At 49.2% G+C, this 25,226-nt stretch overlaps 1 protein-coding gene across 5 annotated transcripts in view; it reads right to left on the bottom strand.

Moving 5' to 3' along the window:
* PHACTR3 (phosphatase and actin regulator 3) overlaps nucleotides 1–25,012 on the bottom strand; it is a 271,856-nt gene extending 246,844 nt beyond the window's left edge. For all 5 annotated transcript variants that reach the window (XM_063601119.1, XM_034947220.2, XM_034947226.2 and 2 more), the window contains exon 1: nucleotides 24,863–25,012. In XM_063601119.1, coding sequence (XP_063457189.1) covers nucleotides 24,863–24,974 — 112 coding nt within the window. In that variant the 5' untranslated portion in view covers nucleotides 24,975–25,012. The remainder of the gene's footprint in view (nucleotides 1–24,862) is intronic.
* Between the last annotated feature and the right edge of the window lie 214 nt (nucleotides 25,013–25,226).

Here is a 25,226-nt window from a genome sequence, read left to right as displayed (position 1 = left end):
CTCTCTCTCTCTCTTTTTTTTTTTTTTTTTTTTTTTGAAAGAGTTTTGCTCTGTTTTCCAGGCTGGAGTGCAGTGGCTATTCACGGGGGCAATCATCGTGCACTACAGCCTCAAACTCCTGGGCTCAAACAATCATCCCACCTCAGCCTTCCTAGTACTTGGGAGTACAGTGTGCACCTCCACACCGGGCCGACATGCATGTTAAAGGAAGCCTTCAATAGGACTGATGGAGCACAGCCTCGCTGGCTGGCATTGGTGGGAGGGACCACGGCACTAACTCAATACCTGAGTCCACTCTTGGCCTGAGCTGTCTCCTGTGTGGTTAAAAAGGGCCCAAGGGTGAGAGAGGAGTTCAGCCAGGCAGGCACCGAATAGAGTCATCCTCCTTAATGTTACCATAAGGACAAAGAATGGAAGGAACTTTCTATCTAAGCCAATGTTACTGCCTCGTCCATGCACCACCAAAAATTATCCCTAGTCCCTTCAGATGGTCTACACAGCAGCACCCATTCACCTACTCCACCAAACTGTGTATGGATGAGGGTTAAAAACATATAAAAGGATAGGACTTGGCATTTGAGCTCAGGAGCCCACATGGAGTGGGGAAGCAGAAGATGAGATGCAACCAAGTTTTATTTCTTAGAAGTATCTATTTTAGCAAAGCACTGTGGTTTGTTAAAGGTAGGTAGAGCCGGAGCTGTTCCTTATATTATTCTTTGGCTTTGAGATGTTCCATACTAAAAATAGTTTTAAATTTAAAAAAAGTTAGCAATCCCACCTCTACTGATCAATAGAAAATAATAAGGTCTCCGGGTAAATTGCCTGCAGGAGAGGCTCTGGCTTTCAAAGTCGGTCATCTCCAGACCATGACTGGCTTGAGCCCTGTGAGGATCTGGTCCCCAAGGTGTGTGAAAGGCACCTGTTTGGAGGAGGGTTTCCAGCCTTGAGGGCCCACAACAGGTTTTTGTGAAAGTCACCAATTGTCCCTCCTGAACAAGATCCCTGGCAAGGGGTGGATTTGGAAGGCCATTGCAGAAATCCTATTGGAATGAACAAAGCTTCATAATGGCCAAAAAATTACGAACAACCTAAATGTCCATGGACTGATAAATGGGTAAATAAAATGTGGTCCATCCTAACTGTAGGACAATATGCAGCCATGAAAAGGAGGGACGTACTGACATGTGCCACAATCACGTGCAGATGAACCTGGAAAACATTATGCATGTAAAAGAAGCCAGTGGCAGAAGGCCACGTGTCACATGAACCCAGTTATATGCAATATCCATCCGATCAGAAAGCAGATCTGTGGACGCCGAGGATGGGGAGTGGGGGAAGAGAGGGGCTGACTGCTAATGGGTACAGTTTCTTTTTTGAGTTCTAGAAATGTTCTTAATGTTCTAAAATTAGATTATGGTGATGGTTTTATAACTCTGTAAATATACTAAAAACCACTGAATTTTATACTTTAAATGCGTGAACTTAATGATATGTAAATTCTTTCAATAAAGCTTTTTAAAAAAAAAAAAAAAAGCATGTAGAGGCACTAGGCTGAGCTTTGAATTTGGAGGATTGGGTTCTGCTTCTTGCCCTGGTGGGCATAATCAAAACTGAAACCCTCCCTGTCTCCACCCAGATTCTAGATCAGATAGAAGCTCATCGAAGGACCCCCCTTCTGCCCCTTGATCTCCTTGATCCGAAAACCCAAAGCCATTTCCTGACTCAGGGCAGCCCCGATAACCCAACACTGCTCCCTGAAGAACCACAAAGATGGGACAGAGTCAATCCAAATTGCCCAAGTCCCTTTCAAAACTCACAAAACTGCAAAGGCAAAGGCAGTTTCCTCTGCCTAGGGGCAGCCAGGGAGCACATCACTGCAAAGGTGGCTCAGGGATGGCAGAACCCCTCCAACACACAGCGCATGTATGAGGCACCCCTGCTCATTAGGGAGTGGTGAGGAATGGTACCCCAAGACCAATTCCACCCCCACACACCTCCCAAGTTGGTCTCATTCTTAAAGCAGGTACAGACCAATGGATGCATCCAACCATCCAATATTTCCTAAGAATCTATTCTGTGCTCAAACAGTCACTTTGCCAGGAATACCACCATGAATGAGACATGATTGCACATTGGCTTTGTGGAGCTTGAGGTCTAGCACAGAAGACAAGATTGACTAATATGAATCAAAGGATCAATTAATTTCAATGAGTACAGAGTGCAGCATGCCTCGTCTGGAGCAGGGAGGGAACCTGGTTTGAAGAAGTGATGCTCTGGAAGTGCAAGGGCAAATGGAAGCCAACTGGACATGCAAGGGAGGAAGGGCGCCCCGGGCAGAGGGAACAGCCTGAGCGAAGACCATGAGGTGGGAGCAGCATGGAGCCCTGAAGTCCCTGCAAAGAGGCCAGAGCAAGGGTCTGCAGCCACAAAGAGGGGATGACCCAGACCATGCAACATCTCATGGACCTCAGGAAGAGCCTGATTTTGTTCCAAGGATGGTGGAAAGCCACTGAGGCAGTGGTGGGTCTCCAGAGCATCCTTCTGGCTGCTGTCAGAGAAGGGACATGTGGGGCAAGGGAGGAAGCAGCAGGATGGACCAGGAGGCTGGAAATCATCCTGGTGAGTGGTAGCAGCAGCCTGGCCCAGCAGGAATAGGCAGAGGCACCCAGCAGGCTGGACTCGGTGTTCTCTGAAGGTGGCTCCCACAGGTTTGTGATGGATGAGCTACGGGGGACTAGAGAGAGAAGTCAAGGATACCTCCAGGGTTTTTTTTGTTTTGTTTTGTTTTGTTTTCTAGTTAACCATTTATGAGGGGGGTAGAATTGAGGTTACCAGCAAATCTGATATTGACAACAGGGTGGGTGTGATGCTATTTCCTGGGTGGGGAGGATCAGATCAGGGAGGGAGGAGGCAGCAAAGAGGAGGAGCCCCGTTTGACAAGCAGCCTTTGGGGTGATGTGGAAGAGTCTGCTGCCCATCACAATGGGGTTGTAAACCGAAACCAACCACTGGCCTGAGGCTACTTCTTGCAGGCACTTAGACGGTTAGCTCAATTCCGCAGTCTTCTTATGCTACCAACTGCTCTCCTAAGGCCCTGGCAGCCTTGAAGTTCCCTGGGGAGCTGATGGGCCAAGGACCTGGATGGTGGCAATGTCGGCTTCACAGGCACGGGGATTTTTGTTGTGTTTGTTCACCCAAGAATGTGCCTGGGAGGTCGTAGTCTCCCAGTACATAAATATCCACTGATGAATAAATGAATGAATGTGCATGGCGGAGCCTAGCCGGGCAACTGCCCTGCTCCAGGAGTGAAGGCTCAGCCTCCCCACGGCCCAAGCTGACTCCGGGCTTTGTGGGACTGAGGGGCTCATGCTCCCTCTGCTGCCTCAGTCCCCCAGGACAATCTAGTTTCTTCTCTGGGGCTCCAGGGAACTCTTCTTCACGCTTAATGTAAAAATAACTCATTCAGCAAACTTCAAATGCTTAAGAACTGCTCAAGCCACGATCTCAGGCTAAACTCATAGGGAACCATCTAAAGAGAAACAAGAAGGCAAAACACCAGTGTGGGAGTTCCAGGACCCAAGGAAAGATGAAGGCAAAACCACCACTCTGGCACAGGCCAGGTTCGTCAGGTGGGCAGCCGCGCCCTCTGCTGGTCACCTGGAAAAACAACACCTGAAGCAGTGGCGGGTGGGAATAGTCCTTGGACCTGGCTTGACGACGTAGCCTTGAACTTCACTTCCTGCACCTTTGACCACATCCCTGAGGGACTCTCTACCTAGAGCTGTGACCATAGACTACCCAGAGTGGTGCTCAATGCAATGCCAACCAAGGCTTTTTAAAAACAACACACCCAGCTCTTCCAGAACCAAATCCCTGATTTCACCATTCATGGCCTCTGCCCTGAAAGGCACTGGTAGCTAGAGTCGCCCTGAAAAAATGTGGTGTGGGCATCCCATGGCTTCCTGGAGATATGCCTAGCCCTCCTTGGGGTCAAGTCCACTCAAGCTGTCTAGGGCAGGAGCCACAGACCCAGGCACAAGATCAGGTCCCAACATTTTCTGACTATGCGGCCCCGCTGAGCCTCCGTGTGTAAGTGAGAAGAAGATAACCTACCTTACAGGGTGTGGGCATTTGACACAGCACACAGAAGCCCTCAATATGCTTTCACCATTAGCAGAACAAAAAGTTCCTTGAGAGAGACCACCTGCCCTTTGATATTCTCCTTCCGTGCCCCCAGCACATCCAGGTGACTGGGAGAGGGGCCTATCTATGAGGCAGCAGAGATAGAAGACAGAACCTAGAGCAGAGAAACACAACCCGGGGCAGGGAGGCTTTCGACAGGGAAGGCAGAAAGCAGCCCCACTGGCCCCTGCACTCTTGTGTCATGGGCCACTGACCCATCTTGTATGTTGTCAGCACAAAGCTATAGACCTCCAGGTGACTTTTCCTCCATCCTGGGTCCCCCCACACAGTGATAGATACTGCATGCTCCGACTCTAGCTAATGAAAGGAGAGGAACAGGCTTCTGGGGCCTCTGGGAAAGATTGCTGATAGACAGAGAGAGCCACTTACAGAAAAAGCATTTGTCACCATTGCAGGTGCAGTTTGCAGTCCTGACTGCATTCCTGCTTCCTGCTCTGGAGTGCCTGTGGGGCCTGGAACAGCAGCAGCCAGCCTGTGACCCTGCAGCAACACACACGAGGATGAAACGCTAACAGCAGAGAAAGACCTTGCACCTGTCTCCCTCCTGATCTCTTGTAAAGGGGCCAAACATCCTGCTGGCATAGGCCTCTGATAGTAGGGTTTTCATTTACTTAACACTTAGCTCTTACCACGTGCCAGCCATTGTTCTAAAAACTTTACAATGATTGACATGGCTAATGCTGAAACTACCCAAATCAGGTAGAACTGTGATTTTCCCATTTAGCCAATGAGGAAAATGAGAGGCAAAGTTCTTAAGTACTTGCCCCAGGTCACAAACCTGCAAAGCCAGGACTGGATCCCATGTCCTCAGCTCCAGAGCTCAGGCTGTTATTGCATCAAATATACCCCAACTCACACAGGCAGGAACCTCATGCTTTTGTTGGGTCCCCCGAAAAGTCACTGACTTGATGATGATGCTAAAGGAGGAGGAACTATGAAAGGAAGAGGAGGAGGTAACAAGATTAACGCTGACAGCATTTTTGTAGAGCCCAGAGCTTACCAAGGACCTCACATGCATTGATGTATAATCTTGTGAGGTTGGAATAATCATCCTCTTTCTTACGAACAATGAAGTTGAGGCTCAGACAGGGTATCTAACAAGGGTTACCAACAGGACAGAAAAGGGCTCCTACATTCTTTCCATAATACCAGCTCCAGCTCATCCCTCTGGCCTCCCCAACCCACCAAAATCTCTACCAGCAACCCCGGCTTACAAAGCAGACATTTGCTCAACAAACATGCACCAAACACCGACTCCATGCCAGGCCCTGTCCTGTGTGCTGTCAGGCACGGGATGGCTTGGCCCAGTCTGCATGGTGAGAGGGTAAGCCGTGTCCAACACCATCACAGCATGGAGAGGTAGTAGCGTATGGAGCCACTGGCCAGGCTGGGAAGCTCAGGGAAGCTCCAGGAAATGGCCTTTCACTGGTGCCTGCACGTGACCTATATTTGTTGAGTACCTGCTATGCACCAGGCACTGGCAATCCAGCAGTACACAAAACAGATGCAAAAATACACCACCGCCCTGCTGAGCAGAGCTTGGAAAGACACAGAGGAATTTGCTGAGCAGACACACAAGCTATGCATGCCAATGTCCAGAGGTGTTACACGCAGAATAACTCATCCAAATCAAAGATAGTTATCAGACAATAAAATGTTTTTGAAATTTTTAACCTAAGAATTTGAGCAGGCATTAAATTGAGCTACATTCACAAAATGAAATACCATACAACAGTGAAATTAACCAGACAAAAACCTGGGTAGGTATCACAATATTCTGTTAGAGAAGACTATGTTCTATCTTATTCCATTTACAGAAGGTTCAGTACCAGGGCCAGGCATGGTGGCTCATGCCTATAAACCCAGCGCTCTGGGAGGCCAAGGTGGACAGATCTCTTGAGGTCCGAAGTTCAAGACCAGCCTGGTCAACATGGTGAAAGTCTGTCTCTACTAAAAATATACACACACAAAAATTAGCCAGGCATGGTGCTGTGTGCCTGTAGTAATTTACTTGGGAGACTGAGCCAGGAGAATCGCTTGAATCTAGGAGGTGGAGGTTGCAGTGATCCAAGATCATGCCACTGCACTCCAGCCTGGGCAACAGAGTGAGCTCTGTCCGAAAAAAGAAAACAAAGAAAAATAAAAACCAGACAACACTACTTGATGATGTTAGACTGCAGAGAATAGCTACCCATGGAGGAGGGGTTTTGTTAAGAGGGGACACGAGGCGGCTTTGGGATCCAGGTTATATTCTGCTTCTTGAACTGCGTTCTGCCTACAGAGGTGTGTTCACTTGGTGAAAATTCATCAAGATGAACGTTTATGGTATGTGCACTTTTCAACAGGTATCTTACAATTAAGAGTAAAAAAATAAAAGTAAAGAAGAAAGGCAGAGCAGACTTCAGAGCAAGAGAAGCTACCAGGGACAGCAAAGGGCGTTACATAATGATAAAGGAGTCAATTCTCCAAAAAGACATAACAATCCTTAACATGTACGCACCTAATGACAGACATCAAAATACATGAGGTAAAAATTGACAGAACTTCAAAGAAAAAAATGGATGAATCCATGATTAAAGTTGGTGACCGCAACACCCGTCGATCAGAAACGAACAGACTCATCAAGCAGAAAATCAGTAATGACAGAGTTGAACTCAACAGCACCATCAATCAACTGGATGTAACAGACATCTATAAACCACTTCCTCCAACAACAGTAGAATACCCATTCTTCTCAAGCTCACATGAAATATTCACCAGGATAGACCACATTCTGGGACACAAAATTCACATTAACAAATTATTTATTTATTTATTATTTTTCTTTTTATTTTGAGAGGCTGGAGTGCGGTGGCACAATCTTGGCTCACTGCAACCTCCGCCTCCCAGGTTCAAGCCATTCTCCTGCCTCAACCGCCCGATTCACTGGGACTACAGGCGTGCACCACCATGCCGGGCTAAGTTTTGTATTTTTTAGTAGAGATGGGGTTTCATCATATTGGACAGGCTGGTCTCGAACTCCTGACCTCGTGATCCACCCGTCTCGGCCTCCCAAAGTGCTGGTATTACAGGTATGAGCCACCACGCCCGGCACATTAACAAATTTAAAAGAAATTATACAATATCTGCTCTCAGGCCACAGTGAAATTAAACTAGAAATTAGTAACAAAAAGATAACTGGAAAATCTCAAAATGTGGAGATTGAATAACACACCTCATGTGCCACATAGGTCAAAGAAGAAATCTCGAGTGAAATTTTAAAATATTTTGGACTAAACAAAAATAAAACACAACTTATCAAAATTCGTGGGTGCCGTGAGAACAATGTTTAGAGTGAAATTTGTAACACTGAATGTATATCCTAGAAAAGAAGAAAGATCTAAAATCAGTTATCTAAGGTTCTACCTTAGTAAACTAGAAAAAGAAGAGCAAATTCAATCCAAAGCAAGCAGATACAAAATTAATTAAAAAATTAGAGCATAACTCAATGAAATTCAAAATAGAAAATCAATAAAGAAAATCAATGAAACCAAAAGCTGGTACTTTGAAAAACATCAATAAAATTGTTAAGTCTGTAGCCAGCTTAACTAAGAAAATAAGTGAGAGGACACAAGTTACTAATAGCAGAAGTGAAAGAGGGAACACACATTGCAGATCCCATGAACATTAAAAGGATAATGACAGAATACTCTGAACAATTCTATGTCCACAAATTTGATGACCTAGATGAAATGAACCAACTCCTTGAAAGACACAATCTGACAAAACTCAGACAGATTTTCAACATTGTGTGTCTGTTCAACATTGTTCAAGTTCAACTAATGCCATAAGACAGGAAAAGGAAAAATAAAAAGTACCTAGATTAGGAAGGAAGAAATAAAACTGTCTTTGTTCACAAATGACATGAAAATCTATGTAGAAAATAAAAAAAAAACTCGACCAAAAAGCCTCCTGAAACTAATAAATTATTATAGCAAGGTTGCAAGATACAAGGATAACACACAGAAGTTAATCTCTTTCTATAAACCAGCAATGAGCAAGTCACCCCCAAAAATAAAATACCTAGGTATACATCTAACAAAATATGTATAAGATTTGAGGAAAATGACAAAACTCTGATGAAAGAAATCAAAGAACCAAATAAATGGAGAGAGAATCCATGTTCATGGATGGGAAGGCTGCTTAATATTGTCAAGATGTCAGTTCTTCTCTATTTGATCCGTAAATTCAATGCAATCTCAGTCAAAATCAGTTGTGACTATTCACAAACTGAATCTAAGGTTTATATGGAGAGGCAAAAGGCCTAGCATACCCAACACACTGTTGAAGGAGAAGAACAAAGTTGGAAGACTGGCATTCCCGACTTTAAGACTTACTATAAAGCTACATTAATCAAGACAGTGTGATACTGGCAGAAAAACAGACAAATAAATCAGTGGAATTGAATAGGGAGCTCAGGAATTGATCCACATAAATATAGTCAACTGATTTTTGACAAAGTATCCAAAACAATATAATGGAGAAAAGAAAGTCTTTTCAACAAATGTTCTCAAACAAGTGGATATCCACATGCAAAAAAGTAACTGAATCTAGACATAAGCCTTAACACCCTTCACAAAAATTAATTCAAAATATATCATAGAACTAAATGTAAAACATAAAACTGTAAAACTCCTAGAAGATAACACAGGAGAAAAGTCTAGAAAACCTTAGGTTTTGTGAGGACATTTTAGATGCAATATTATGGCATCATCCTTGAAAGAAATAATTGATATACTGGACTTCATTTAAAAAAAAAGTCTACTTTGTACAGACACTGTCAAGAGATTGAAAAGAGAAGCTGAAGACTGGGAGAAAATATTTGTAAAAGACACCTAAAAAAGGACTGTTATCCAAAATATACAGAGAACTCTTGAAACTCAACAACAAGAGAATGAACAATTTGATTTGAAAATGGGCCAAAAGCCTGAATAGATCACCCATCAAAATAACCTACAGATGCTAAGTAGTACATGAGAAGATGCTCCAAACATTATGCCATTAGAGAAATGCAAACTGAAACCACAATGAGAGACCACTGCACACCCATCAGAATGGCCAAAGTCCAGAACACTGACAATACCAAATGCTGGCGAGAATGTGGAGCAACAGGAACTCTCATTCACATTCACTGCTGCTGAGAATGCAAAATGGTGCAGCTACTTTGGAAGACAGCTTTGTGGTTTCTTACAAAACTAAAAATTCTCTTACCACACGATCCAGACATTGCCTTCCTTGGTATTTACACAAAGAAGTCGAAAACTCATGTCTACACAAAAACCTGTACATGGATTCTTATAGCAACTTTATTCATAATTGTCAAAATTTGGAAGCAACCAAGATGTCCTTCGGCAGGTGAGTAGACAAACTATGGTAGATCCAGACATTGGAATATTATTCAGTACAAAAAAAAATGAGCTATAAAGCCATGAAATGATATGGAGGAAATGTAAATGCATATTGCTTAGTGAAAGAAACCAATCTGAAAAGGCCACACACTGTGTGATTCCAACTCTATGCTGTTCTTGAAAAAGGCAAAATTATGGAGACAATAAAAAATGAGTGGATGCCAGGGGTTGCAGAGAAGGAAGAGAGGAATGACTAGGCAGAGCACAGAGGATTTGTAGGGCAGTATCTGTATGATACTATAATGAGGGGTAGGTGTCATTATAAATTGGTCTGAAAATTTAGTCATTTTGTCTTTAAAAAAATGAATGAATTGGTCTAAAGAATGAGTGAATGTACATCACGAAGAATGCACCCTAATGTAAACCATGCACTGTGGGTGATCTTCCTGCGTCCATGTAGGTGCATCAGTTGTAACAGATGTACTGCTCTGGTGGGGGATGTTGTTAATGTGTGGAGCTATGTATGTTGGGACAGGGGTCTATGGAATATCCCTGTACCTTCCTCTCAGTTTTGCTGTGAACCTAACACTGGTCTTAGAAAGAAAGGTCATGGTTTAGAAATACTGGTGCAAAGGCCTGAGTGGAATAAGGGAAGCAGCCATAGGCACAGGGCTCTCTAAGGAAAGAGCATGCCAGGCATGGGAAACAGCACACACAAAGGCCCTGAGATGGGTTCTGCTTGGAAGACATTTGTAGGCTGATAGACAGCAGCTGCTGTGATACACTGTTAATAGAAATATCAAGGTGTGCGGGAGCATACACAGAATGGAATGTTGTGTCTGTGTGTGTGTATGTGTATTTCAAAAGCCGTGCACAAAAGTTTTATGTAGACTTTCCAGAAGGATTCAGAGGCAACACTGGTGACCTCTTAGAGCCACGGCACTTCTCTGGGAGCAGCCAGAGAAGATCCAGAGGCCTGGAGAGTTGAGGGGCGAGAGAAGCTGATTTTTGCCTTACATCCTACTGTATTCTTTATATTTTTACCATATATATCTATCACTTTATAGAAAAACAACACAAAATAAAGTAACAGACGCCTTGGCCCTGCTGCGGGGAGCCACATGGTTTCTGCGGTGACACTCCTGGCCCTTTAACATTCACAGTTTTCCCAAGGCCATGGGCGAAGGGTCTGGAGAGCTTTGCAGAAATGGAGTCTCAATGGATCTCAATGGGTCTCAATGGGTGAGACCAGCCATGAGATCTCCCCCAATGGCACTGCACTGTGGGAAAAAGAAGGCAGAATCCCCTAAAGAAAGGAATTTGCCATGGCCCCCATGATGAGGAGCTGGAGTTGCTGGTGCCACAAAGCAGTCCCTGGTCCACCTCACCCAAAAACACTTCAGCTGTCTTCCTGAGGCCTCAGTTTCCTCATCTGTACCCTAAAATACCCACCAAGTTCCCCACATGGTGTCACTCAGGAAGATGTGGAGGCCAAGGCCAGAGCTGGGAGATGAGTGAGGAGCCTTGCCCAGGTGGAGACCTGCGAAGTGGACGCTGACGGGAGCCACTGGAAGTGGGGAACTGAAGCACTGGGGACCCGTGGGAGGGACTCTGATGGCTCAGCCTGGAGGGAGGAGCAGGTGCCTTCGGAGAGGATGAGATGTGTCCACGTGAGGGACGAGAATGGCCAGAGCCCTGTCAAGGGCAGGCTGGGGCTGGTGCAAATTGCTGGGGAGGCTGCCTCATCCCTGGCGCTGCACCATGCACTAGAATATTCTACGAGAATGAAGATGATGTACGTGGCACTGCCCATCATGGAAGCCACAAGTGTTGAGAGTGCTTAAAATGTGGTGCATGCTGCAGAGGACCTGAATTTTTAATTTCATCTCATTTTAGTTCATTTAACATTAAAATAAATTTCAACAGCCACATATGGGACATGGGTCCTGCACAGGACAGCACAGCGCTCAGAGATGATGGTGATTAGGTCATGAGGGCCCCACCCTCATCAATGATAAGTGCCTTATAAAAGAGGGTCCAGGGAGCCCCTGTGTACACCTTTTGCTTGTGAGGATGTAGCAGCAAGGAACCATCTCTGAGGAACCGGCACTCACCAGACAGCAAATCTGCCGGCCCCTTGATCTTGGACTTTGCAGGCTGCAGAACAGTGAGCAATAAATTTCTGCTGTTTCTAAATTATCCATCTAAGATATTTTGTTGTTGTAGCCCAAAAAGTCTAAGACAGGAACCAGTAGAGCTCCTTGAGGCCACAGATCCAGGGAGCAGGAGGGCTGGCGTGGATCTGTCCCCTCAGGCCTCCTTCTTAACCACCAGGCTTTACCCCCTGAACCCAGTGAAGAAAAGAATAAACAAACAAACAGGCAAAGTTGAAAGTCTAACACCAAGTGCTGGTGAAGATGTGGTGAAACAGGCACCACAAATGCTGGGTGGGACTGAAACTGGCAACCAGGATGACTGGCTGCATCTGCCCAAATAGAAAATGTCCTGTCCCAGCTCATCCAGTTCTTGTCATCTACTCCAGAGAAACCCCAAACACAGGAAGGTATGCATGAGGCCGATTAAGTGGAAACAACCTAAATGTCCCTCAAAGCAGAATGGCTGCCCTACGGTATATCCACACTAGGGAATAGCACTCAGCAGCTTCCTTGTACTGCAAAAGATCTTTGTAGTCTAACATCATTGGAGCTCTTATTTCCTGGGTTAGTACATAACATAACAATGCCATAATCACTCATGGAGCACACACTCACAAGCACGCACAAACATGCACACGTGAGTGCACACACTCACCAGTACCATATATTTCCCACAGACACATATGACTATGGAAGCACAGGGCGGATGTTCTGGGCATCTCTGTCCTCCGTGGTGAAACAGCTGCCTACAGAAGCGGAGGCAAGAGCCTAGACTCCATGACGGCGGCTGTCTGAGCTCCCTACTCAAAATGCTTTCATTTTTGCCAGGAGGCGGAGATCATGAAATACTTGGATCGTTAGAATGTTAATAATAAATAAAAGAGCAAATCCATACCCTCTTCTAGAATTGGCACTGTTGTGCACACTACTAGTGTTTACTTCTTTTCTTTCACTTTTAAAGGAAGATCTTTCATGTTTAAATAATGCCCCTTGTCACGCAAACATGTTCTCCTTCTGCCAGTTCAATGTGGACGTTTCCTATGTTTACTGGATTTATATACTTAAGAGAGTTGTTTCTTTTCCCAGCAGAGTCCGTGGAGCTGGGCTTACGGACTCACCACAGCATAGATTCATGCCACCAGCACCCCGTCGCAGCAACTGTAGATTAAGTACTTTACAGAGTAACCATTCAAAAGCAGTCTCGTAGCCCGAGCTATAAATTACAGAAAATCCATAGCACTAGGCTTATACGTAGTGCTTTAAAAATAGATCTTACGTTCTGCAGCCGTAGCAATGATGATCCCAAGAATCAACCTGTACAAACCTATAAATAGTGACGGCCGTCCGTGTTTGCACAGAAGCTGTGATCTCCCTCGGCGCCCACGATTCATTAAAACCCATGCGCACACTGAAGCTGGTGGGTCCATCGGGATTTCGCATTTGGGGAAAGCAATTATTTAGGCAATTAAATTCTGGCGCCCTCACCGGCCTTCACCCTGAGATATTAATAATAGTGCAAGGGTTTTCCAAAGCCCACGGGGGAATAACATTCACTTCTCTATTTGGCAGAGGGCTCTGCCGTCCCGCAACTTGGGGTGTAACAAAGATTACCCTGGTACTTCAGGCTGCAGTTTGCGGTCACAGACCCTGCTGGTTCTTTTCAATTGCTACTTGGGGGGATCTGTGAGTCTATACACTGCGGCATAAAGAGAGCCTCCCTGTTCCTGGGGATGGGCCTGGGGGGCCATCAGCAGCTGGGAGTGAAGGTGCAGACATTAGAAAATTAGCACTTCCTGCTCCTGTGGAAACCTGGGACTCACAGCAAAGATGGGAAGTAGACCCATCATTCGGCAACAGGCCTGAAGACCGCAGACTCGCCAGGCTGGAGGAGTGTCCCTGAGACACAGGCCCTGCTTTATATTTGATCATTTGAGTCTCTCATTCGTTAATTCACGTGTCCACTCATTCAACCAGTATTCACTGAGCACAGGGCCTGTGCCAGGCATGGGGGCCAGGGAGCGGGGGTGGGGGGTGGTAGGGCAAGACTAGCAAGCACAGGGCAGTTGGAGGGGCTGAGAAGCAGCCAGGGGTGAGGGGTGGGGCAGTACCGGGAAGATGGCGGGAGGCTGAGGATGGGGACAGGCCTCAGGACTCAAAGGGCCTCTTGCCCCAGCATGAGTAGAAGCGTGGATTTTATCCTGGGAGAAACAGGAAACTCAGGAGGGTCTTCAGTCAGGAAGAGCTGAGAGCAGATTGACCTCTCCTGGAAGGGTGCTGGGGCCGCCAGATAGAGGATAAAGTGGACGACAGCAGAGATGGCCCCAGGGACCAGGGGGACGGGGCTGCTGCATCGGACAGGGAGAGATGGGGCAGCCTGGACTGGGACAGGGGCGACAGAAATGCTCAACAAGGGGGCGGATCCCAGATTTGTTTTAACTATATTCAACCGAGTCTTTTTATCAAAAGCACCCTGCAGCTAAATCTGTAATAAATGAAAAAACTTCCTGTGCACTATTACTGCTACAAATCAGAGCCTCACATATGAGTTTATGTGCTGTTTAAGTGAGAGGTTGTTTGTTTTACTGTGAGGTTCCTCCAAGCAGCCCTCAGCCACTTACCCACAGTAAGGACAGCAGAATTTGAGAGCCATTCATTCCCTCAGGACTCCCGACCCCCAGTGACCTGATCAAGCACCAATGTAGGCACCAATGTGAAGGCCTTTGCAGCTGGGATCAGGGTTACAATCAGGAGACCTGAAGATATGGAGATGAATCTGGAAGACCCGATGGGCCTCATGGAATCACTTAGGAAGCAGAGGGGAAGGCAGGAGTGGACAGGGTGGAAGGAAGGGAGGAGAGATTTGAAGGCTGAGAGGATTCAGCCACCCTTGCTGGCCTTGAAGGTAGACATAAGCCAGGGAAGGCAGTGGCCTCTACAGCTGAGAACCAAAATGACCCGGGCCCCAGCCCCAGCCCCGGCTCCAGCCCCAGCTCCAGCTGACAGCCAGCAAGAAAATAGGGACCTCAGTCCTACAGCCTCAAGGAACTGAATTCTGACAACCACCAGAATGAGCAGGAAGTGAATTCTCTCCCAGAGCATCCGGCAAACAGCACAGCGCTGCGGAGACCCAGAGAGGGAAGCAGGTAAGCCCACCCGCACCCCTGACCCACAGGCTGTGTGTGGCGATAAATCAGTGATGCTTTAGCTGCTGAGTTGGTGGTAAATTGTTCTGGCAGCAATAGACATCTCTCCTGTGATCCTCCTGACCTGCCATGAACACTGGGTTTCAGAATTACACTCCATCCACGAGGAAAGCCAGGCTCAGAGAAGGGTGAACATGTACAAGGTCACACTGGGACTCAGGGCAGAGCTGGGGACACCCCACACATCTGCCTCCTGGCCCCAAGGGTCCTTCTCCCACCTCTGTGCAACCTGCATCTCCTCCACCCTGCTTAGACGATCCTCGGAAGAAAGGTGCGCTCATATCCAACATCAACTCAAGACTCTAAGAAAGGGAAGAAGCCACAGATGAGGACAGGTGGAGAGAACCATCCCAGTGTCCACCTGTAGGGCACACGGGGTCCCACCTGTGGGGCACCACATCCCACCTACAGGGAAAGGCTCTTTTCAGTCAGCAGCCTGCTCATTTCCACGACAGGCACCCCACAAGGACAGCCAGAGTTGGGGCATCTTTTAAGGGCTTCCAAAGCAGGCAGTAACAACAAGCATTGACCTGCTGTCAGACACTTTCCAGAACCAATGGGATATAATATAAATCCAGGTTCATGAGAGACAGGATCACAGAACGACCAAGAATCCAGCAGACTGTCCAGGCTCAAATTCAGCTCAGCAGCTGTGACCTTGGACACGTTACTCCATCCCTTTCAGCCTCGGTTTTCCTCACCTGTCAAATGGGGTCCCACCAGGTCGAGCTCATCTCCCACAGAGATGTGTAGATGAGTGAGCAGGACTGAGGACAGGACCTGGCTGGTGTGACTATCACTGTCCAGTGACTGCAGAGTGGCTCCTCTCCAATCCCCCACTGCAGTGACTCCCAAGCAAACGCAAATGATCAGTGTACAATATTCTGCACTTTCACCTGTGACCACAATACTCTAGGTCGGAAATCACAGTAATCTACAAATAAGAGGAATATCGCCTTATTTTTTATTATCCCAATGTTTAACCAAACAGTAAAAAAAAAATGGAGTTAATTTATCATGATTTGTCATGGATTATAGGAAAAGGCACAGATAGCAAAGCCATTAAAATAAAAATAGAAATCGAACATGCACCAAGCCTCCAGTGCTGGAGCGTCCTTGTTACTGGAATTAGAGTGAATTAGGGTCGTTAAGGGGATTTAGTCATGGAAGACAGAGAATGTGCAGTTCATACAGCTGTTTCGGACACTCGTAAGTGGAGAGACGCAGTCCTTAGCTTATATTAGAAACCTCATCCAGTGAAGAGTCTATTTTTAGTGTTTGCCCTCTGGGGGAGTGGCAATGAACTTAGGTCCAAATGTGCAATGTGCAGGAGGCAGGAAGTCTGTGCCGGCCTCCAGGAGGCAGAATGACCACAGAGCAGGCCAGGGCAGGCCACCTGGAGGGAGGCTTGGATGGAGAAGGGCTACCAACGGCACCTGTCAGGTGACAGCACGAACACATAGGGTGGGTATTGGAGAAGATGTCCGGGCAGGCCTGCGCATTCCCATCTCCAGGTCTGCTTGTAGAAAAGGTGTGTAAATCATTCAAGATGGTCTAAAAATACGACATGTTTTCAGGAGGAAGAGCCAGCTTCCACCGCTGAGAGACTCACGCAAAGAGGCCACATGCCCACTTCCTGTAACTTGACAGAGATAATGTTGCTAAGTTAGGAGATTCTTTTTGCTAAATGGCTTTCCTTTAGGGAGAGGTGAAAAGCTCAATGTCAGAGCGACAGTACTTAAAGAAACTCCTGTGAGCCGCAAGGAAGGGCCTCTACACGCGGGTGAGGAGAGGAGGCCTCCCTGCCACCAACCCCACCTCCCCACCATCGCCTCCCCATCATGCTCTCCATTGGACACAGAGCTTACAGCACACCTGCTAGGTGCCAGGCACGGAGTGCATGCCCTGCACACAAAAATGCGCCAGTCACTGCTGCCCTGGATTTACCTTTGGTGGAGCAGACGGATCATTAACAAGAGAGTGAACAGGGTGATGACTATGCTGGGGGTCCCCAAGACCACTCCCAGGTTGAGTGATTCACTAGAGGACTCACAGGACTCGGCTGTAGCTGTACTCACAACTGTGATTTATAGCAGCAGCAGGCAAAGCACACCCAGCAAATCTGCCAGAAACCAGGCACAAGCATCTGAGAGTCCCTCCCAGTGCAGTCACATTTTGGGGGATTTTCCCCAAAAATGGCCACAACATCACCTCCAACCTCATATGTTCTTCTTGCAATGTGGCTTTGCACCCTCCCACTGAGAGGTGGGTTCATGCTGACCCTGAGTCAGGGAAGGCCGATTCTAAGGCAGAAGCGGGACTGTGATGTCCAAAGCCAGATCATAAGCGGTGACAGAACTTGACTCTGTTTCTCTCGGGTTGCTCACTTCTGCACCTCAAGCTGCCCACGCAAAAAAAGCCCGAGTGGAAAGGACCCGAGGCCCTGCTCACGTTCCCAGCCGAGCTGTCAGGGGCTGAACTGTACTCCCCCTAATATGTATATGTTGAAGTTTTGATCCCCAGTGTCTCAGAATGCAATCTTTGGAGAAGGCGTTTTTTAAAGGGGTGATTACATTAAAATGAGGCTGCTGAGGGGGTGGGGGCTGGGCAATCCAATCTGACTGGTGTCCTTATATGAAGAAGAGATTTGGACAATAAGAGCTTACAGGGGGAAAAGATCCCCCCGGAATAGGGGGTGAGAGGCTTCACAGACGAGGTCTCACTGCTGGGCCTTGACAGATGGGTACACTCCACGGGAGGCCAAGAGCCTTCCGTCAGAAGGAGCAGCACGGGTGAAGGCTGGGGAGTGAAGGTGGAGGCCTGGCTTAGATGGAGTGTTAGGGGCTGGGAGCTGGAGGACCTCCTAAGCCTCTGGTCAGAGCAGGGCTGTGCTGAGGCTGGCACACTAGGTTGAGGGAGATCGCATCCATATATACATGCACACATACACTCATGCACGTACACACTCATGCACACACTTGTGCATGCACACACTCATGCATGTAATATTCATGCACACACTTGCTCATATACACACTCACGCACACCTTTACACACACTCCTGCACAGCTTCACACCCTCACACACATGCATACACACACAGGCACGCACACTCCTGCACAGCCTCAACCCTCACACGCACACACACAATCACGCACACACAGGCACATGCACTCATCACAGCTTCACACCCTCACACACACAGTCACACACAGGCACGTACACACTCTTGCACGGCCTCACAAACACATGCATACACACACACAATCAGGCACACACAGGCACATGCACTCATGTACATCCTCACACTCTCATGCACGTTCACACACACTTGTCCTTAAGGGCACCACCCAAGGCACTGAGGCACTGAGGCACTGAGTCAGGGCTGCCCCGCTGCACAGACGGGCACCAGTACGACACCTTCTTGCCGACGCGCTCACTTGTGTTTCCTTTGGCCCACAGTTTGTCACTAAAATGCCTGGTGCAGGAACCTTCCATAGCGAGCCCCCCGGTCTGGCCCACTTCGTAGTGTGAGGCCCAAGAGCTGCTGAATTCCCTCCAGGAAAGGCCTTCCACATGTCCACGCGTGAACCGTCCCTGGTGACTGGTGCACCTAAGTAGCTTTCCTGAAAATACTGTAATCACGCAAAATCGACAATGCTCCAGGTCATCTAGGCCACAAGGTCACCAGCTTCCAAAGGGCAACTCCCCCTGCCCAATGTAAAGCCCACAACGCAAACCCTGGGCCAGACCCCCGGTCCTCCCATCCCCTCATCCCAGCCAGCCCCAGCCCAGGCTAGGAGTCCTATGCAAGGGAGGTGTACCGTTGTTGTTTTCCTTAAAATAAACCGCTACCGAAGTCTGGTAGAAATCCCGAATCAGAGGAGGGTTCCGGGAAAGCCAGCACCCTGGGGTTGTTGGGAGTCAGTCCGAGGCTGCTTGCGTAGGCGGGCACGCGGGGAGCCTCCCTCCTGGGGCTGGCCCTGGGAAAGCAGCCAGGCTGCGAGAAGGAGCATCCAAATTTCTCCACACAGCTGGTCCCTGCTTGGGAAATGTACAGCCAATTGTCAATCGTATTAATAAAACCATGTAGGCTACCAGATCAGACCAATTTTTGCCCAAAACCTGCTCTGAGTTTTGGTTTGGAAGCCATGGTCCACTTCACAGTTAGGGGTAAAGTAAATTGACTGGATCTGTCCCCACCCCCAGACCACCTTTCCTCCCTCTGCTCCCTCAGGGCTAGGAATCCTCACCAGAATCAACAGATCCCTGGGTTAAACCCAGTGACTCCTGTAATCCTTATTAAAACACTGCATTCTACCTCATACTGTTCATTCACACACGTTATAGTAGATAAGAAAAATAAATGCAAAGAAAAAGCTATACAAGCCTCAAAAGGAGACGCAGAGGGATGTGTTTCTGAGCAGCCATCCTGGTATGCCCCCGGCTGAGGACTTCTCAGGGTGCAGGACTTTCAGAGCTAAAACCAGGACCCTCCCTGCCACACTGAGAAAAACTGTTCACTCTAAACTCGAGGCAGAAAAGGGTTTCTTAAGACACAAAAAGCAAAAACAAAAAAAAAGCTGGATACATTTTACCACATCAGAACTAAAAGCTTCTATCAACCAAGGACACCATAAACAAAGTGAAAAGACACACAATAGACAGGACACGAATATTTGCAGCCAGCGGAGGATCGGGTTCCAGATCAGATCAACGGCGCTCACAAACCACTCGGAAACACATGAACGACCCCCTGGAAAAAGAGGGCAAAAAGTAAATGAAGAGGCAACACTCAGAGAGTGAAATCCAAATGGCCAAGTCACATAAGAAAAACTCTCAAGCAATCAAGGCAATGCAAATTAAACAATGTAATTTTCACTTCTCTGGAGGACTGGCAAAATTTCAGAATGTGAATGTATCAAGTGCTGGCGAGAGAAACGGGTACCTCCGACACTGCTGTTGGGAGTGACACAGCCACTTTGGGAAACAGTCTGGCAATAGCAGCTTAAATTTAAAATGCACTCATCCTAAGCCCCAGGAGTTCCATTCTTCGGATGTGCCTTATAGAGAAACACTTGTACAGACGTGCTCAGTGCCTCACGCAGGTTGTCCCCTGCAGCACAGCCTGTGACAGGATCTGAGAGGGACCTCCATGGCCATCGGTAGCAGAAAGGCAAAAACAGCCATGGAATATTCTAAAGCAATTAGACAGAACCTATGAAGCCAGATAAATCTCCAAGATACACTGCAGAGTGAAAACAGCTTCACAGCGAGAAGTGCTGTGTGATGCCATTTCTTTAAAAAGCACATGCTTATGTCAAGAAAGTTTGGTGGGAAATGCCATGAATGGTAACAGTGGCTTCCCTGGGGAAGGGCGAAGGGTGGCAGGCAGGGGGAGGATTCATGTTCCAGAGGGATTTGAGCCTTATTTGCAATGTTTTCAATTTCTCACTTGGAGGATGTATTCATCACATACTAGTGTAATTAAATATATACGTGTATGTGTTGGAGTGAGTAATTTCTTTTCCAGAAAAACTTATCCCCTGAGCTGGAGACCACATTAGCCATTCATCCCATAAAATATTTATGGAGTCCCAACTACAGGCTAGGACTTTTTTTTTTTTTTTTTGGGACGGAGTCTCGCTTTGTCACCCAGGCTGGAGTGCAGTGGAGCAATGTCGTCTCACTGCAAGCTCCGCCTACCGGGTTCACGCCATTCTCCTGCCTCAGCCTCCCGAGTAGCTGGGACTACAGGCACCTGCCACCACTCCCAGCTAATTTTTTGCATTTTTAGTAGAGACGGGATTTCACCGTGTTAGCCAGGATGGTCTTGATCTCCTGACCTCGTGATCTGCTGGCCTCAGCCTCCCATAGTGTTTTGATTACAGGCGTGAGCCACCACGTCCAGCCTAGGCCATTTCTAAAGATTGGGGATCACTCCTTTCCCTTCAAACAAAAACGGAGCGATCAACTTAGTCATCAGCAAAGTTCACCAGCAGACAGCAGTCCTTAAAGTAATGGGGTGACAGCTGCGTGGGGATTTGGGCTAAGTGGTGAGAAAATGTGAGGCTTGGAGCAGGTGAAGGAGAAGCAGACCTGAGGGGCCACTGGCTGTGGGGAGGTGCTTGGCTCTCACAGGTGTGCCCTGAGCACCCTGGGGGGAAAGGAGAGAAACGAAGATGTGTAGCCAGGTCACACCTCTCCCAGGGCCTTCTCGAGCTGCCGGGACATCATGACTCTGCCTTTTGCCTCCAAGCACCCGTTGGTCACAGGAAAGAAAACTGAAGGCTGCAGTGTGATTTGCAATGCACGGCAGGTTTTGCAGGTCAGGTGAGCACAGCTGTGGGGTTCTTGCACTGCCATGCTGGCGTTTGTGACCCCAGTACCCATGTCCTTCTGCGATCCTCCTGATTTCCTACTGGAAGTCTCAGGCTGGCTATGGCGGGGATGCCAGCTCCATTTCTGGACCGGAGGAAATAGCTAGGTCTCAGCCGTCCAGTCCTCCCCACTCCCTCACTCCAGTAAGTGGTTCAAGGGCCAGCTATATGACCCACCCTGAGTCTGGGACAGACAAGGAGAGGCTAGCTGGAGCTACAGACGCCCAGTTTCCTGAATTAACAGATGGCCCTTTTGCTTCTGTGTGTCTAGTCCATTTCAGCCACTTGCTACCAGAAAAGCCTGCTAAGTCCAGCTGGTTGTTATTAAGATTTCAAAAGAATTGGGCAACTCCAGACCCAATCTGGGTCTTCAGAGTTATAGCCTTCAGGGAGCCTTGCCCAGCCCCGACTCTGAGCTGAGCCAGGGAAACAAGGCATTAAATTTCAAACTGTCTTTTGCAGCCCCTAAAGCCACAACTTTTAATGAGCATCAGCTGGGACATGTCATGATATCATTGATCACGCCTTTCCCTTCAAAAAAAAATTTTAAAGGAAAAAAAAACTCATTTAGTGCAGAAATAACCCACTACGAGTCAGCACTTCGAAATCAGACTTCGAAGTCTGGAAGAATGAGTGGTTAATTTGTTCCTAAATTAATGCAGCCCTGGCCCCAGAAATAGCACATTATCCCTTTAAGGGTGAGAGTTAAGATTCCCAAGCAAGCTCCGGGAAGTAGCCACACAAATCATGGAAGCTGAGCTTCAGGTGGCAGCTGGACAGATCCTCCTGGTTCCAAAAGGAATGAAGTCAAAGGGACCTTCTTGAGGTCTGGCATCAGAGTGCCCAAAGAGTTGTGGGCACACAGCCTGGTTCTTCCTTGGGTGCCGGGACCCTTGCTCCAAACCAAAACTTGGCATTTGCACTGGGGTCCTATCTGACTCAACACTGAAATGCAACATTGAAACCAAGAAACCCAGCCACTCTCTGCCTCAGCCCCCTGCCAAGTGACCTCCTTTAAGTGCCAGCCCCATTCTGATGAATCTCAGATTGGAGCCACCAGACCAACCACCGCCCCAAGCTCCAGACTCAGACGTGAAATGGCTCAGTGTAAACAGCCCCTCCAAATCACCATGGTCAGCACGGAATGCGCGCTTCCTCTCCCAGACCTCCCCTCTCCACGGAAAGTGAAGGAATGCACTGCAGAAGCCTCCCACCAGTCTCCCTCCTCCCCGACCAAGCCTTCCACACCCCCATAAACAGCACCACCATCCACCCAGTGCTCAGACCCCAGACCTACAGGGCATCCTGGATTTGGGGTACCCAAGTCATGAGCAGGTCCTATCAGCCCCAAGTGCTTCCCACTTTCTCCGTCTCTGATGTACCCTCCTGTCCTCCAAGCAGCTGGCAACTCTGCTGCCATAGCCTCCAAATAAACCTGCGGCCACACAGCAGCCATGAGGAGCTTTCTCTCAGACACAGAGGGACATGCAATTCTCCAGCCTAGAACCTGCCATTGGCCTCGGGTTGCACATGTAAAACCCGTAGGGACTTCTGATGGAAGCCAAGGCCCATGGGCCACCTCCCCAAACTCAGCTCCCTCCAGTCCCCTAGCTGATGGGCTTCCAGCCTCAAGGACCCTCCTATTCCCCAGTGCCATCAAGTGAATTCTCACCTCAGGGCCTCCCTGCTCCCCGCAGCATCCCAGCATCTAGATCAGCGCCTGAAGCATTTTCAATGATGAATAATCATTTGCTGACCCACTGACAAAATATTCCGCTTTCTCCTTGGGGAAAGTGGGTCAGCAGTGGCTGAGCCCTGCCATCCATCCATCAAGGCCTAGACAGAGGCCGCAGAACTATTTTAAAAATGCCCAAAGACTGAGGAGCACAAGGAACAGGTGAGGAGTTGCGTAATTACTGCAGGCAGAACATGGGCTCCTGGTGGCCCTGAACACACTGCCAAGCTGCCGAAGGTTAGGACTGGGAACGCCCTTTCCCAAAATCCAACCCAGAATACGCCTCACTGTTCTTAGTACTCATGCATTGCCAAAAACAGGGGTGCTTTAGGGGAGGACACTGACACTTGTGGGCACTTACTCTGTGCAGGCACTGGGGGAGGGGCTTCTGCCCCATTAGAGGGGGGCACCCTAGAGGGGCCTCATCTCCCTCTCCCGACTCCACCCTGGGAGCTCAGCACCGGGACTGGCGCTCAGTAGGGGCTCAATATTCCTGATGAGTGGATTCAGCTGCCCATCCTGTGTGCCTGAGCTAAGCTTCTGCCATGAGCTTCTCCTCCAAGGGCACCACAGAAGGCCTGGCAGGTAGCGGGCTCTCAAGTGTCCCCCAAATCCCCATGTCCCCCTTTCTTGACTTTGTGACTCCACGTATCCCTGTATCTCAGGGTTTCCCAACCCCAGCACTAGCCTGTGGACTACGCCATGACCGCCTCGTGGGGAAGGAGGGCTCCTGGCAGTGCAGGATGCTTAGCAGTGTCCCCAGCTTCTGCCCACTGGGTGCCAGTGGCGTTCCCCCAGGTGTGACAACCAGAAATGTCTTCAAGGGAAGGCAGGATCAACCCGTTTCGAGGCACTGAAAAGAACCACGGATGGATCTAAACCAGAGTTTCCAGAATGGCCCGATCCCAGAGTTTCCTGGTGCTTTGGTTAAAAACACAGATTCTCCCAGGAGATTGCAAGGGGCAGGCCTGGGTGGGGCCCCTGGAACAATCTGTAATAAGTGCCCCCAGTATCCTCACCAAGGGCCAGTGTGGAAACACTGGCCTAGCTCTCCTCCACCCCACTCCGGGCTCTGCCTGCTGGACACCTGGTACTCATGCACCCATGGCCACTGAGCACAGGCAAAACTCTAGCCTTGTCACCAGGAGGCCTGAGGCCACTCCCCATCCTCAGCTCCTCTTCCCTGGCCCAGCTGGGGCCCTGGCCATTTTCTGGATTCCTCAGGCCCCTCTTCCTAGATCCCATCCCTTGAACTGCAGCTGGACCCTCTCCAGGGTCAGGTGTCTGCCCAGCAGGGGGCGAGGGGCCAGTCCCACGTGGGTGGAGGCCCATGGCCCTCCCTGGGGAAGAAGTGCGAACAAGCGCAGAGCCCTCCCTTGGGTGGCCAGCGCTGTCCATACGATCCCAACTGCTGCCCCCAAGACACAGGTATCCCCCATTTCACAGATGCAGAAACTGAGGCGCAGCAAGGTCAAACGCCATGCGCACAGGCTCATGCAGCGGGCAGAGGGGAATTCCAAACCCCAGACTGTCGACCCCAACGCCAGCGCTTCTGACCCTGCGGACACTGCCCTTGTTTAGGGAGAGACTCTGGTGACTTTGCTGCGAGGGGGAGGAGGGGGGCGGTAAGCCCGAGACCCGGGGCGCCCACCTCTGTGGCTGGGGGCGCAGCGGGCCTCCTGGCCACCCGCAACGGCCAAGGGCAAGGGATCCAGGAGGAGTCGTCCCCCAGCGCCTCGTGCCCGGCGGGCACCCCGGGCCCCACGTCCCGCGTCCCCTCCCCGCGGCGCGCGCTTACCTTGCGCAGGACCTCGGGCGGCGGCGGCGGCGGCGTCCCGGGCCCCGAAGGCGCCCAGCAGCGAACGCAGGGGCGCAGGACAGCGGGCGCGCCCCCCGCCACGGCCACGCATCCCGCCGGAGGGCTGCGGAGCGGAGCCGGGGCCGCGGGGAGGCGCCGGCGGGGCGGGACCGGGACCAGGGCCGGGGGCGGCGCCGCCACGCGAGGCCGGCCCCTCCGCCGGGCGGGGGCTCCGAGGGGCGCCGCTGCGACCTTGACCCGCCCGGAGCCGCAGCCTCGCCCGGGCGAGCGGGAGCGGAGACCTCAGCGCCGTGCCTGGGGCCTTCCAGAGATGCCCTAGAAACGTTAAAGGGACAGCCGGGCG

Source organism: Pan paniscus, chromosome 21 (assembly GCF_029289425.2).
Source record: "Pan paniscus chromosome 21, NHGRI_mPanPan1-v2.0_pri, whole genome shotgun sequence".
NCBI classification, from domain to species: domain Eukaryota; kingdom Metazoa; phylum Chordata; class Mammalia; order Primates; family Hominidae; genus Pan; species Pan paniscus.
The sequence above is the reverse complement of the archived record's forward strand: the minus strand, read 5'-3'. Positions and strand labels throughout refer to the sequence as shown.